We start from the raw sequence: 14632 nt of genomic DNA, 5'->3' as shown, positions 1-14632 counted from the left end.
CCATCAGAATAAGAAAGGCGTCGCTCATGGACGTCGTCTGTCCCGGTTGGATCGGCAGCTGGCGGCTGGCGGTGAGGAGGGAAAAGCAAAAGCTGGGGAGGAGGCTTCAGGCATCGAGTACCTTTCTGTCCGCCAAGGCGCAGATGCCCAGAAGCTCCCCGGGGCAGCTTCCCCGGATCGCCAACAGGACTGACTGCCCTGACATGTGCAGAACAGCGAACAGTGCCACACTTGGGCAGACGGAGGGCGGCGAGGCTTCCTTCCTTTTCCTTCAGTGGAGGTCCAGCACAGCAAATGAAGCAACGCAGCGCATCCATGCGCTAATCCGGATACGCTCCAGACGCTACCACTTTCTGGCAGTGTGGCTGGCCCCCTGTTCGTCCGCCCTGAACACGGGACCCACACCACCTGAAAAGCGGTCCTGGGTCCTGGGTTCTTGGCTCTGGCTTCTGGGCCCTGGCGCTCCGCTCCGCCTTCCCAAAGTTCGCCGTGTGCTGGCACTGGCACCTGCTCTTGATCTTCCATATCCCATCGTGCCTGCCCCTGGTCCCGAATCCCAGAACACCACGTCGGCAGGCACTGGCAACGAGGCACAAGGCACCAGGCATGAGGCACGACGCACAAGAGCGACAAACACCAGACCCGACGTGACGATCGTGGGGCCTTTCCTTCGACCTGCCTCTCCATTGTCCCTCTTCTTTCCATTTTCAACAGCGCTTCCTGCGACACTCTGCCCTCACCAATTGTTCCTTTTAGGTTTCGGCCACCGTTTCTTTGTCGACACACTTCACATTTGCTTCGAGGCCCCCTCAATTGACACGGCCACCCTCTCCATTGACCACCGACGCCACGTCCCCTTACGGCGCGACGATTTCTCGAACGGCTCATTTCCTCAACGACCAGTTTCCTCGCCGTACAGACTTCCTCACGTTACCCGCGCGACAGCCCTACCTGCTACCCCAATCCGGGCTCCTCCTCCCTCCCGCTCGAGCTACGTCAGGGGGTCGCACGACCACGATCGCCATTCCCGTTTCAACATCCATCACGCATACCATTTCCCCCGCAGACTTGCGCGCGCGAGCCCGGCCTCCGCGCAGCTTCCTTCCTCCAGCCGTTGACGGCGTCCTTTTCTTTTCCGCAAACCGACTTCTTCTCCTCTCCTCGACAACCTCACTCGCCATCACGGCGTGCCCTTCACAATGGCGATACTCGGCACCGCGCCGTACCCCTCCAAGGCGCCCACCATCATGGGCATGCCCGCGAAACAGGTGTCCCTCGTCACCGTAATACAAATCTCCTCCCGTCTTGACCTCCCGGCAGGCCGCTGACCGTTCCACTTGCAGCTGTGCTTCCAAAATTCGGCTCTCATCCTCGTATGTCACCGTGTGGCTCTTGCTTCCATGAGGTATACCGACTAACGCAGACCTCTTCTTCCAGATCATGCACTACTCCCGAATCATGCCACAAGTGGGGGACCATCGATACTTCGCCTCGACCGCCGTCTTCCTCAGTGAGGTCATCAAGTTGTCCATATGCCTCTGTTGCTGCATCGCCGAAACATCACGTGCCCTAGGCACGTCGGCGACGCCCGCCGCCATCTATTGGCACATCCGAACGGCTGTGTCATCGGGCGACAGCTGGAGGTTGGCAGTGCCCGCCGTTCTGTATACGCTGCAAAACTCCCTGCAGTATGTGGCTGTTGGCAATCTCGATGCTGTCCACTTCCAGGTTCTCTCCCAGTTCAAGGTGAGCTCATCTGTCCTGTACGTGGCCCACCTCTGGCTAACATGCGCAGATTCTCGCAGCCGCCGTCTTCTCGGTCACGATTTTGCGGCGCTCACTCCCGCCCAAGCGATGGCTCGCACTGTTGGTGCTCACTTTTGGTGTCTCGATCGTCTGTATACCGCATTCCGACACACACCAAACTTCCACCTCCTACAACAGCATCCTGCTCCACCATGATGCCGACCACTTCTTTCCGCGATCCGTTCACGAGCTCGGCCAGGCTGCAGCCAACGGTGCGCACCATGTGACCAAGCGTGCTGCTCAGGTCCTTGCACCTCGCACGCCCCTAGTCCTCCCTCGCTCCGCCACATACCAAGGCATGGCCGAGGACGAAGCTCGCACAATGGCCAGCAACTACACCTTTGGAGTCTTTGCGGCCCTGATCGCAGCTGCCAGCTCTGGACTCGCCGGTGTGTACTTTGAAAAGATCCTCAAGGACGCGGCCGCACCACCGAATACCTCGATCTGGACCCGTAACGTGCAGCTCTCTTTCTACTCGCTCTTCCCGGCCCTCATTATCGGCGTCTTTTTCAAAGACGGCGCCGAAGTCCGTGAGCATGGATTCTTTGACGGCTATAACTGGGTCGTGTGGACCGCCATCTTTCTTCAGTCTGCCGGAGGTGTCCTCTCCAGCATGTGCATCAACTACGCCGACAATATTGCCAAAAACTTTGCAGCAAGCATCAGCATTGTCGTCAGTTTCGTTTTCAGCGTGCTCTTTTTTGATTTTGTATTCGGCTTCACCGTAAGTACAGGGACTCCCACGACCCTCAAGCCATCGATAACTGACCCAGGCCTAGTTTATCCTCGGCACCTCGTTGGTCATGTTCGCAACCTACCTATACAGCTCTCCTGAACGAAAGATGACCCGTCGACCGCCACCACTGCGCATTGCGAGCTACCAAAAGACCGCCGTTGACCCAATGTATACCCCGCGGCTCGGCGACGATCTACGGCCCCCACTCGACCCGCTTGAGTCAGTCCGCAGCATGGCCTTGTCGACGTCGCGGCCGTCGAGCCCGATGCGCTATCCACGCTCACCGTCAGCACGGAATCTGAGCAAGTTCCGGGGTGACTGAGTCGCCTCTTCATGTTTCATTTGTGCAAGGACACCACATCGACACGAGAAGACGGAGTGATCGACAGAAGAGACGGGAGGTCATACAAAAAAATACACAGGGACCATTTCTAGGCCATGTCCATCCCATGTATACAGTCTTGGAATCGGCGGCATGAAAAGAGGGAGAGGGGAAACGGGGCATGCGATACCCAGCCGAGCCGATGGTGAGGCCAGCACGACACACACACACACATACACACATAAAGACACTCATATTTTCTCTTGTTTCTGCACTTGGTGGTACACGGTCTTTCGTAGAGCGGACGGGGGTTTTGGGAAGAGAAGAAAATAGAGCCGGGCGCCTGATGTGTATATATAAGACCAGGCAAGCGGACTGATTTGACAGACATACCACGACCTACATCTGTTGCATTGGACTGAATGCCTCCAAAATGTTGACCGTGTTTAACATGTGAACCCGTAGCTGTCACTAGTTCGCCCGCACCGTTGCCCACGCATTCTTTTTTTTGTTGTTCACACCTCTGGCGCCGAGACGTCCATCTCGATAAGGGTGCCAACCACCTCCTCGCAGCTCGCCCAGGCAAAGATGGCCTCCCCCGGCGTCATGGCTACGGGGAAGACGAGATCGCGATCCGCCTCCATGAGGCACTTGGTGCTGACGCGGTGGAAAAAGAGGAGCTCGCCGCGGCGGCCTGGCTCGACGTCACCAGCACCGCTACCGCCAGGGGCGCCGCCAGCGCCCTGCGCCGCCGCCCCCCGGCCCGCGAAGACGCGGCGGCCCTCTGGGCGCGGGCCCCTCTCCACGGACACGCACACCTAGTGCACCTTTTCTCGCCAGAGGGGCACGTCGTCGTTGAGGCAGCGGAGCCGCGCGCGCACGATGGCCAGGGCGCAGGCCCGGCGCGAGGGCGCGGACGACCTTCTCGGGGCAGGGCGTCGATGGCGAGCATGTCGGACGCGGCCGCCCAGCGTTCGAAGCGGGCCTTCAGCAGGAGACGGGGGAAGGCCCTGAGCAGGAGGACCGTGTTCATGCCAAAGGGCGGGTTCCGCTTCAGGATGCGGTCAATGTTGTAGAATTCCGTGTCGGCGAGGGCGCGGACGGTCGAGATGCCGGCGGCCTCGAGCATCTCAATCTTCTTGGGGCCAATGTTGGCGACCTGCTGCAGCTCGTGCGTGTCGCCCTCCCACGCGCCGGCGGCGATGGAGCGCGAGAGCTCGAGGGCGCGGCGGACGGTGACGCCGTCGTGGCGGAGTGCGGCGAGGTCAGCGGCGCAGCGGAGGATGCGGCGGATGAGGGAGGTGATGTGCTTCGACTCTTCGCCGAGAGCGGCTCGATCCCGGGGTGTGATCCGCGGTATGTACAGCCAGGATCGTCCGGTGGGATGGTTCTGGGCAATGAGGAAGGCTTTGTGCCAGGCGAGGGTCGGCGTGGACAGAGCTATCGGCCAGATTGTGGTTGCCGCGGCGTTGAGGGTAGAGAAGAGTGCTTTTTCGCCCGGGAGGAGAGGGTGCGAGTTGATCTCGGTGGCTAGACATGCTTTTTGAAGGATAATGTTGGGCGGAGCTGCACATGGGATAGAAACAAGTGTGTGAATGGTAGGGGCCGACAGGCGGTGGCGTAGAAGAATCTCGTGTTGGTCCGAGGTCAACGTATTGGCGGTTGGTTTCGCCAGGTCGAGGGCAGTCCTTCCAGTAGAAGATGACGGGTCTTCCGCCGTGTTCGTGTCTCCTACTTTGAGACGCTTGCTTGGGGGAGCCCCGGGCTTCTGTGTAGTGGGAGGGAACGAGGGGTGAGGCTTGGACGTGCCCTGTTGGACGATTCCCGAGGCAGATGGTTCTGATCCTGATAGACGGCCGAACGGGAGGGGCTGCTGATGCTTCACAGCAGCGACCTGTGGCTGCGAAAATGCTTCCGAGTTGGTGTGCGAGCCGGTTCTGTGGGCACGGGGCCGCGGAGGCACGTATCGCTTGGGAGGCATGGTGTCGAGGTGGTTATGACAGGCATATGATCAACATTGGCGGAAGCATCCGGCGGTCTTTGGCTGTTGGAGAGGTGGGTTTGATCTGGTGAAGAAAATTACAAACGTCCAAGATGGCAATCGCGAAGATGGTGGGATATCGGAGTCTTTGGTGTTTCCTGCCTGGGGTCAGGAAGCAGCCGGGTTATCCTGCCCTCTGACAACAGACGCCTTCCGTTGACAACAAACGGCAAGCGCCTGTCCCGACTGCTCTTGCTGCCGATTTATTGCAGGACAGTTCGGCGGCTTGCACTGCATGTCGCCTCGGTTGGGTACAACACCAGACTGACACGCCAAGAGACGGCTTCCGTTCATCAACAGAAGATCATTCGCATTTTGAGCTGACGCTAGACATGGCGGGCATGATCTATAAGAGCAATGGGACGCTTTTCCCCTGGTGCATGCAAAACTCACCACCCAATCCGTCATTACCAGCACGCTGAATCGACCGTAAATAGCCCTCTCACATGATGACTTCGTTCGCGACGTCCTGCGCCAGTCAGTAAGCACGCAGCATGAGGCTCGGCGGGGAAGACGCACCCTCTTCAACTCCTTGTACGGCAGGCACACGCAGTTCTGCACGCGCACCTCGTCGCCGACGCCGCAGTCCTTGCCGAGAATGGTGATGCTCTGCACCTTGACGCCGTTCTTGATGATGCTCGTCGTGTGGCTGTTGACGGCCATGGGGGTGCCCTCGACGCGGGCCCAGGCGCCGACGCGGCTGCCCCAGCCGATGATCGAGTACAGCACGCAGGCGTCGTGCTTGACCTCGCTGTCCTCGAGCACGACGGCCTCCTTGATGCGCACGCCGGGGCCGATGACGGCGCGCGGGCCGATGGACACGTTGGGGCCGAGCTTGGCCGTCGGGTCGACGGTCGCCGTCGGGTGGATGAAGACGGGCGGCAGAATGTTGGCCGACGGCTTGGCCAGCTCGGGGGAGCCCTGCTGCTGCGCCTTTTGCAGGTACAGCGCGTTGGCCGGCACGGCCGAGCCGGCCGTCTTGATCTGGCGCCAAAAGTCCTTGGTCTCGTAGACGAAAAAGTGCTTCGTGTCGGCCATGTCGGAGAGGATGTCCTGCTCGAGACGGATGACCTCGTTCTTGCGCTCCTCGTCGTCGTCCTCGTCGTTGTGGAACACGTAGCTGTTCTCGAGGTTCTCCGACGACGGGTACGACACGAGGCGCGAGGGGCGGTCGGCGCGGCGCTTGATGGCCGTCTTGATCGAGGGGAAGATGGCGTCCGTGGCGAAGAGGTAGACGCCGCAGTTGATGAGGTTGCTGACGCGCGTCTCGGGCTTCTCGACGTAGTGGAGCACGCGGCGCGTGTGCGCGTCGCTGACGATGCAGCCAAAATTTGTCGCCGCGTCGTCCGAGACGCGGGTGCCGAGAATCACAGCCTCGGCGTCCTTGTCGTCGAAGAGGGCCAGCATCTCGACGAGGGGGAAGGAGCAGCAGACGTCGGCGTTGAGCACGAACAGCCGGTCGGGGCGGCCCTTGAGGATGGCGTCGCGGAAGTGGTAGAGGCCGCCGGCGGTGCCCAGGGCCTCGTATTCGCGCAGGTATTTGATGCTCAGGCCGGGGAACTCCTTGGACGAGTCCTTGATGAAGTCGCGGAACACTGTCTCGTCGTAGTAGCCGATGATCAGAACCTCCGAGATCTGTCCATCGGGAATGCGACCAATGGCCGCGAGGCAGTGCCAGATGATGGGGTGGCCGGCGACTTCGAAGAGGGGCTTGGGAACGTCAAGACTGAGAGGGCGGAATCGGGTGCCGCGCGAGGGACCGCCGACCTGGTGACGCGAGAACAGTTAGCATCGAGCTCCAAGGCGCCAAGAGGAAGGGAGGAGACAGGTGGTCGGTTTGTACCAAGATGACCGCCTTGGTCGTGGCCGCATCCTGCGTCTTGCCGCGGGTGGGAATCTGCAGAGACATGTCGTCAATGGTGGTTGTAGGAACCGCGATCTGCTGTAGTGGTCGACGGCGGCAGAAAAGAGGGAGGGGTAAAGAGGGAGGAGGCTCAAGAAAACGGGTATCCAGGGTCTGGCCGCCAGGTAGGTATGTTGATGATGCAGGCCAGGTGGGAAGATGGTAGGGCGGTGACCACTGACCAGGGGGGGGGCATGGGCAGCTTCTTTGGTCGAGGCCTCCACTTTTGTGCCCCTCGCTAAGCGGGGAATTCGTGTCTTCTGCAGGCGGGAGCGGAATCTTCTACTGCCCCTGTGGGAGATGCACACGATGCACTAACTGCGGGAGCTGCGGCGGCTGCAGGGGCAGGCGGGGCATGATGGGAGCTTCAAGACCGTGGTGGGCAAGACAAGACGGGCTGGCGATCAGACAATTTGGGGAGAGTATGTTCAAGGTATGCAAGACAACCCGCTTGGTCCATTCATGACTGCATTAACTTCTCTGTGTTTTTTCTTTCTTTTCTTTTTTTCTTTTTTAGTCGAGTTCATCCATCCTCTAAGCTCTACAATGTTGGTTGGAAAAGTCGCCCAGCAATTGCTAAGTGACAGTATGTAGCAGCACCCCATAACCGAACACACCCATTACCCGTTTCACAAGCCGATCGCCACGCCATCTCCCCATCAACCCCCAAGCTCCCCGCCCACAATGTCCAACGCTTCCGTGCCGAGATGCAGTACGGCCTCGTCACCTGCCGCCCCAGCGACGCGTACGACAGCCACGAGCAAGGGATACAACCGCAAAAGGTGCTTCCTCGTCTCACACTCCACGTTCGGCGAGTCGGGAATGGCCTCGGGCTGCGACTGCAGGGCTACAAGCGCCTCGAGCAGGCGAAGGAGCTCCCGCCGTTGTGAGAGGGGCTGCGGCATACGGCCTCGAAGGGGCTGGTCGGCAATGAAGGCCCGCAGCGGCAAGGCGGCCCTCAATATGAGAAACGGTGCGGTGGCACGAGCGGTCCGGATGTGGAGGCTGCTGATCGGTTCGGGTGCCGGGTGAGGCAGGGTGAGGGCTGGAGGCGGCCAGCGAGGGGTCGGTGGCTGGATCGTGATGGACGGCCCGGGCGTGTCCTCGTCGTGCGTGGCGACGAGCGAAAAGAGCTCCTCGAGACAGACGTAGCTCATCTTTGATCGTGCCTTGGCCGCTGGGTCGGATGTACGGCCCTTTCGCGGCTTGTACATCGCTGAGAGGCCAGCACCATCAGCACCGAGCGCCGAATCGCCCGGCGGTGGGGTGTGAATCATCGACGTTCGGAACAGGCTCTCCGCATACGCTTTGCGCGTCTTGTCGGGAATGACCTCGGCGCCGAGCGAGGGAATAATGAGCTCCCGCAGTTTGCGGAATGACTTCATGTCAAAGGCCTCGTCGTCCAGAATATCCGTCTTGTCGGGCGCCGCTTCAGTGTCGGCGCTGATGATGCCGTCAGCAGCATCAACTATCAGCCGCCAGATGTCAGGGATAGTTTCTTTTGGCACGTCAAGCGTATGTAGATGGGGAAGTGTTCCTTCCAAGACGGCCAATGTAGAATCAGTTGCAAGCCTCCACGGTTGGGTAGATTTCGTGACGATTGGGAATCGGTATTTGAGAATGATGGCCTTGGACAGCGCCGACAGTGCTGCAGAAAAGGCCCCACTGGCATACACGTCGGCGTCGCCAGCATGGATCAATACTAGTCTTTGCAAGACTGCCATGCTGCCTTTGGACATGGCAACATATGTGCGCTTGGATGCCCCTTCCCTCGCGGGATCGCGATTGAATGGCAGTCGCACAAACTCGGCAACTTGTGAGATCATGGCCGATGGGACGCCCTCGAGGTCCGTTCGAATTGTCTTGATGGCTTCCAGGACCTGATTCTGGAGAGGCGTGGTGTACTCAACATCATTGACGTAGGCTCCCACCGTGGCCCGTTGCAACGCCTCTCGGAACAAGGTCAACATTTGGCGAACCCGCTCGACCGTCAAGTCTGCGCTGACCAACCGGTAAACATCATGAAACGCGCCTACGTAGGCGGTCAGGCAGTTTTGATTGTCGTTCTTTGTGCCGTCGTCTCCTGCCGCCACAGGGATGCCTCGCGACCACAATTGCCACGCCGCGTCGACAGTCTCTTTGCTGAAACTCGACTTGTGGTGTGGCTGTCCCTGGGCGAGGATCTGACCGAGTGCCTTGAAGGTTGCGGTGCTGACGTCTAAGATCTTGAAGTCCAAGAGTGTGGTGAAATGAGCAAGGAGCTCTTGCCACAAGTTGTTGAACGATGGATGCTTCGAGAGAACATTTAGGTACGAGGCTAATAGCTGGGAAATGCCGTTCAGCACGAGCACTGATGTTCCGTGCCATTCTTTCCGATCATCTTCATCCCCCTCGCTAGCCTTTGGTGAACGAAGCTCGTCTTCGATTGATGACAGAAGCCTAAAGATGACAAACTTGACGCAGGTGAACCATGCCTCTGGGTTCAAATTGTCGCCGTAGGCGTCAAAGATGCGGAGCAGGGTCTGGATGGCGCCTTCGCAAGTCAGCATGCTTGAATACAGTGAAAAGGGGGGGCACTCACTGTTCCGAAGCTCTAAACGATCGTCTGCTGTGACAGTAGTGAGGCGAAGTAATAGAAGCATCCAGAGTGCAGCATTTGACGACTTGTGCTTGGGATTGCCTGCGAGTGCGGCCAGGTCTGATACTTCTGCGCCGTCCATGAGGCTCGTCGTGATAGACATTGGCTTGTTCTTCCCTGACAGGTGGTCTGACAAAACCCAGAAGAACGTAACGGTCTGCGCTTGTCAGTAAAGCCGACCGAGGTGACCTGAGGAGAGGGGATATACCGTCAAAGCGATGTTGAGATCGTCATATTGCGAAGAGAATTTGTAAAGGGTATCAACGAGAATGAGAAAACAGTCGTTCGGGAGCGATGTAAGAAAGTCGGAACAAATGAGCTGCAATGAGCTGAACGACGAACGAACCAGTTTCGGAGATCTTGTTAGCAGCGTAGCCGTCGGTGCATCCGAAGGCTTTCTGTCGTCTGGTGCAATCGTTCGGTTCATAAAGATAGATCCGATGATCTCAAAGGCGATTTCCCACCCGCTAACAAGCGCCTCGCCGCAGTTTTCCAGGAGGCTCTTCAGCCCCTCAAGAATGACTTTGTGTATCTCAACATCTGTTGCGTGATTTGCCACCGAAGTATCGCGATCCTCCTTCTCGAGTGGCCGCAGGGCATTTCGCAACGACTCGAGGACTTGTAGTTGGACAGGGCCTCGCTCTTCAGGCTCGAGCGTCAAAGCGACGTTGGCCGATTCCAGTGCCAGGTTCACGAGAATTTCCGCAGCTCTCAGGCGGACCGACGCGTTGGCAGTCGTCGAATTGAGGGTCTCGGCAAGTTGACCAACGAGGGAGCCCCAGCCTGACACATCAGGCGGATATGACAAGAGTCGCTCGATATTGATGGTAGCAATATCTCCAAGTTTGGCCAAAGCGAACTGATCTTGCTGATTGGGCGCCGAGGCACCAGCCGACGGGCTTGGTGCTTTTCGATGTTGGCTCGTCGGCTTCAAAGTAGCACCGCCTGGGGGCGACTGGGGCCGACTGCCTTCCTCTGTTTTGTCTTCGGCATTCGTATCTAGGAGAGCGCAAATCGCATCGACAACCTGTATGAATGCGTCATTGGGGAAGTCAACCGTGCTTTCAATGAGACGTGATGCTGCCGTCTCAACTGCCTTGGTTTCTGCGCCAAAGTTGGCTACTAGCGAGTTGGAATCCCCTTCGACTTGATTGTCTTGACCCCGAATCGCGGTTGGTGTCCTCGACGGTGTCTTGTGGGTTGAGAAGAGCACAAAGTCAGCCTGCTGAAGTGTTGCTAGTATGATGCGCCAGGATGGCCCCAACGTAGGGCCCAAAGCAATTCCAAGATTGAGCAGCGCCCGGAGGCAAAGCAAATTTCGGGTTGTAAGTGTGGCACCGCTGGCATCAACCGATGGCTGACGACCTCTTTCCGCTGCCGAGGGGCCTTGTCCAACTAGACTGTCCACACTGAGCAAGCCCTTGGCGTTGCTGAGGATACTGTTGTGGGATGTACTTGATGCATCGAAGCTAGGGGTGCGCGCATTGCTGCCGGCGTTCAGGCAAGCAGTGAATACATTGGGAGGCACGGCGGCCTTTCCGAGCGTTGTAAGAAAGGCATCTCGTGGTGTTGACAACTGAAGCAGGCCAGCAACATGGGCAAACTTCTGGAACGCCCTGACCAGACTGTGGTAGTATTCGGAATCTAGCGCCGCGTTGAGGAACGTCGAGCAGGTAGCGAGAATGGCGGGCCAGCATTCGTCTACAATCGCAGCACAAATCTTGACTTCCGCGTACAACGGATGGTCTTCCAATGTGAGGGGGTTTCGAGGCACTGGGTTTCTCTTGAAAGACCCTGCTCGCTCAAGATGACCTCGAGGGCCAAGTGCATGAGGAGAGTCTTCCGCAGTTGGTCCTGGGGATTCTCGCCCGACGTCTTGCCTCAAGCTTCTCTTTCGGCTTCTCCCCTCTGCCGACACCGTCAGGGGCAGGATGAACTTGGCCAGCCCTTCCGAGAAGGAGGAGATGCAGGACAAAGTGAGACTGTAGATATACGACTCCGGAATGGATGGCGGCTCCGTCTTGTCCAGTTGATCAATGCAAGGCACTCGCATGTTGCTCCATTGAGAGCTGATTCCGGTGTTTGAGCCTTCAGATCCGACGGAGCCGCTCATGATACCAGTGACGCCACCTGTTTTCCAAGACGACCTGGTCGGCAGTCGCGCCGGAATTCGCATACGGATTCGCCACGGGGCAAAGTCGACTGATGGCCCAGTCCGATGACAGCAGGTTTTTCGGTACTTTATCCGGACAAAGGTTGCCGTCAGCGTCTGGAGGATATTCTTCTCGCCCTCTTTGGCATCATAGAGCATGAAGATTCGGCGGAGGAGAGCATGTTCAGAGAAAATGCCGCGGAAGACCTCCATACAGAGGGCTCGTTTCCAGAGAGCCGTGTCCTGGTCGAGCAAATGAGTGAGAATATCCAACGCATCTCCACCTTCGGTTGGAAGGATATTGAGATGTCGTCGAAGGAGGGTATACAGAATGCGTACGAGCCGCACCGAGGTCGCAAAGTTTGGCCTGTCCTTCAGGGCGCTGATGATGAACGGCATGACCCGACTCTGAAGGATGAACGCCTGTTCCGGGTGGCTTACGAAGATCGCCGCATGGTTCGTCAGAACAGATTCTATCAGCTCGAGGCCAAAGGTCTGCGGCAAAGCAGACAACCTGAGATACTCAGGTCGCTGGTTTTCCGTCATGAGGCACAGGTCTTTGAAGATCTATGCCGATCAGTACAGTTTTCAGCGCCATGAAGTTTGAGGAGATTCCGACTAACTCTGTATGCATCGAGGGCGGCTTCGCGAAGCGGAATGTCTGCGTCCGCTGTAGGAGCCTCGCCTGCTGGAGGGCCATCGGCGGGTGCAGTTCCTAGCACCTAGTCAGCGTTGTCGCATCAACATGGTAGTTGAACATACGATCCTCGGTGACCACCTTATCGAAGACGGAGACCACGAGCTGCTGCAGCGTCGCAGCTGAGGTGTTGTTGACGATTGCATTCTTGCTAGTCTGTAGGATGAAGCAGATATTCAAGGCTGTGACCAGTAAGTCGCCCTTCACATCCCCAGCGTAGTTTTGTAACAGCGTGGGTAGAATTTGCAGAATTTTGAGCTGCACATCGAGTCCAGCAGACGTGGCCTCTCTCAAGGCCTCAAGGACATGACTGAGCTTTCCTCTGGGTAAGGCCCGGACAAGGATGAGGCGTTGGAGACAGACGATGGCGATGGCGGTGAACTTGGTATTCTTAGTGCCGCAAGCAATGACGAAGGGGTTGACAAAGTTGGGTCGTTGCGTGAGTTCAGATATGGCTTGGGCCTCGTTGGATGCTTTGCTGGTGACGGCTTTGAGCTCCTCGAGAGCTTTCTCGGCTGCCTGTCGGAGGTCGGTATGCTTGCGCTTGCTCTCTGAGATGAGGTTCGCGAGCTCCGTGGCAAGCAATTGGGTCGTCATTGTTTCATGAGCTGAATGCGGCTTGGCCCATCTTTCGGACCAGCTAATCCGGGAATCAAGTCAGTGGTCACGTCGTCGATGGTGGATAGTATCGCGCCAGCATGACGATGCAGCTGGTGAGACTTATGGAAGGGACAGGCGAGGGTGAGAGCTGTCACCTTGAATGCTGAGTCAGCATCATGGGCCGTCGCTGGGGGCACCAAAGTGCGTGCTCCCCACCTGGGCCACCCCAAGTGCCCCGCGATTGTCCAAGGTCAAGGAGGTACCTCAAGAGCCAGCCCACCTGCGTCTCAGACTGTTTGTCCCGCGCCAGAGCACTGCCCCTCATCGGCATCATCAGTCACAGCAAACCACACTGCCCATACTGCCCATACTGCCCATCCTGCCCATACTGCTCCAAGCCGATTCTGGCCCCCCCAATACCCCAATACCCAAGCCTTTGACCGATCACAAGGAGCAGCATCATGAGCGCCAAGGTACCTAGGAATTTCCGTCTCCTCGAGGAGCTCGAGAAGGGCGAAAAGGGCCTTGGAGCAGGTAGCCGCAAGTCTACAATCCCTTTGGCACGTGGCGCAAGTTTAACTGACACTGAATGCAGAGGCCTGCTCCTATGGTCTGAACGACAACGAGGACCTGCTCATGTCCGACTGGAACGGCACCATCCTCGGTCCTCCTCATGTAGGTCCCGTTCTCCCACGCTCGACCGCTTCTTCGGCGTCGCTCAACCTGCCCCTGCCCCTGCCGCAGCGCCTCCACTGACATATTTCCTCGGCAGAGCGTCCACGAGAACCGCATTTACTCCGTCAAGATGCACTGCGGACCCAAGTACCCCGACGAGCCTCCAACGATCCAGTTCATCAGCCAGGTCAACCTTCCCTGCGTCGACCCGCGCAACGGCGTCGTCGACCCCCAGCAGCTGCCGTGTCTCGCGCAGTGGAAGCGCGAGAACACCATGGAGACGGTCCTTATCGAGATCAGGAGGTACATGGCGTCGCCCTCCAACAAGAAGATCCCTCAGCCTCCCGAGGGCGCCTGCTACGAGTAGCGCGTAGAATACAGAGTCAGGCGTGTTATGACAACAGACGAGTCAATGATCATGAGTTGATATACATTTCGCCTGTTGGCCAGGCTCTACCGCTTGACTCCTTGGGCTTGAGCTTAAGGTCGAGGAAACGTTGATTTCCGTCCCTGACCAGCTTTGCCTCTTTCCCCAGTGACTTCATGGGTAATATCGGTTTGACTCAAGCCCGATACTGGCAGGATCGTGACAAATCTGTTTCGCTGAGGAGGAAGATCGGAGCAGGTGCCACTAGGACATCCAACGCCATCCGCAAGATCGATGGCAGCGACCGGAGGCTCCCCTACGTCAAGAGAAGATGAAGCAATTTTGAGTCTTCTCAGCGGTCTCGCCCCGGGCATGAGCTGGGTCGGGCGCTACCCTGGCTCAACCCAGGAAGCAAGCTACTTCCTGACGCATTCTGAGCAATATGAACTGGCCTACTTTGCGCTCCGTGACCCGCGCTTCGTCCTCAACATGGAATACCTCGTGTTTTAATTTTACACTGTCAAAAAGGCAATCCTATGATTCCATGGAAAAAATCCGCTCTAGCAGAGCTGTGGTCGTACATCGTTGACGCCGTCGACGTCCACTCACCGTCTTGGGCGAGGTGTCAGTCGGTGTGTCGGCAATTATCGGTGGATCCGCCAAGCAGCTGGAGGTGCCACCACGGTTTTTGCCAT

The 14632-nt window shown here is 58.0% G+C and overlaps 5 protein-coding genes across 5 annotated transcripts; 2 read left to right on the top strand and 3 right to left on the bottom strand.

Annotated features, from left to right (window-relative positions):
* Positions 1 to 1199: 1199 nt before the first annotated feature.
* Positions 1200 to 2864, top strand: VDAG_05369 (UDP-galactose transporter; the record flags this gene model as incomplete). The annotated part of the gene is made up of 4 exons (XM_009652264.1): positions 1200 to 1283; positions 1438 to 1746; positions 1796 to 2530; positions 2586 to 2864. The coding sequence occupies 4 exons, from the start codon at positions 1200 to 1202 to the stop codon at positions 2862 to 2864; spliced, it is 1407 nt and encodes a 468-aa protein (XP_009650559.1).
* A 515-nt stretch (positions 2865 to 3379) lies between these two features.
* Positions 3380 to 4845, bottom strand: VDAG_05368 (uncharacterized protein; the record flags this gene model as incomplete). Its single annotated transcript, XM_009652263.1, has 2 exons — positions 3380 to 3662; positions 3746 to 4845. 2 exons carry the CDS (start codon positions 4843 to 4845, stop codon positions 3380 to 3382), a joined length of 1383 nt encoding a protein of 460 aa, XP_009650558.1.
* A 502-nt stretch (positions 4846 to 5347) lies between these two features.
* On the bottom strand, positions 5348 to 6814 carry VDAG_05367 (mannose-1-phosphate guanyltransferase; the record flags this gene model as incomplete). Its single annotated transcript, XM_009652262.1, has 3 exons — positions 5348 to 5374; positions 5425 to 6672; positions 6749 to 6814. The coding sequence occupies 3 exons, from the start codon at positions 6812 to 6814 to the stop codon at positions 5348 to 5350; spliced, it is 1341 nt and encodes a 446-aa protein (XP_009650557.1).
* A 653-nt stretch (positions 6815 to 7467) lies between these two features.
* On the bottom strand, positions 7468 to 12892 carry VDAG_05366 (uncharacterized protein; the record flags this gene model as incomplete). The annotated part of the gene is made up of 7 exons (XM_009652261.1): positions 7468 to 9202; positions 9263 to 9341; positions 9390 to 9603; positions 9655 to 11841; positions 11938 to 12165; positions 12222 to 12286; positions 12361 to 12892. The coding sequence occupies 7 exons, from the start codon at positions 12890 to 12892 to the stop codon at positions 7468 to 7470; spliced, it is 5040 nt and encodes a 1679-aa protein (XP_009650556.1).
* A 361-nt stretch (positions 12893 to 13253) lies between these two features.
* Positions 13254 to 14000, top strand: VDAG_05365 (ubiquitin-conjugating enzyme variant MMS2). The gene is made up of 3 exons (XM_009652260.1): positions 13254 to 13435; positions 13491 to 13570; positions 13668 to 14000. The coding sequence occupies exons 1-3, from the start codon at positions 13357 to 13359 to the stop codon at positions 13935 to 13937; spliced, it is 429 nt and encodes a 142-aa protein (XP_009650555.1). The 5' UTR covers positions 13254 to 13356; the 3' UTR covers positions 13938 to 14000.
* The last annotated feature ends 632 nt before the right edge of the window (positions 14001 to 14632 follow it).

The sequence above is a fragment of the Verticillium dahliae genome, genomic scaffold, assembly GCF_000150675.1.
Source record: "Verticillium dahliae VdLs.17 supercont1.10 genomic scaffold, whole genome shotgun sequence".
Taxonomy (NCBI): Eukaryota; Fungi; Ascomycota; class Sordariomycetes; order Glomerellales; family Plectosphaerellaceae; genus Verticillium; species Verticillium dahliae.
The sequence above is the reverse complement of the archived record's forward strand: the minus strand, read 5'-3'. Positions and strand labels throughout refer to the sequence as shown.

Excerpts from the sequence above, each read along its gene's own strand:
- VDAG_05365 (XM_009652260.1), top strand. The coding sequence starts at position 13,357 with ATGAGCGCCAAGGTACCTAGGAATTTCCGTCTCCTCGAGGAGCTCGAG. Across the intron at positions 13,436-13,490 it reads GGGCCTTGGAGCAGGTAGCC|AGGCCTGCTCCTATGGTCTG; the intron begins GCAAGTCTACAA and ends CACTGAATGCAG. Across the intron at positions 13,571-13,667 it reads CCATCCTCGGTCCTCCTCAT|AGCGTCCACGAGAACCGCAT; the intron begins GTAGGTCCCGTT and ends TTTCCTCGGCAG.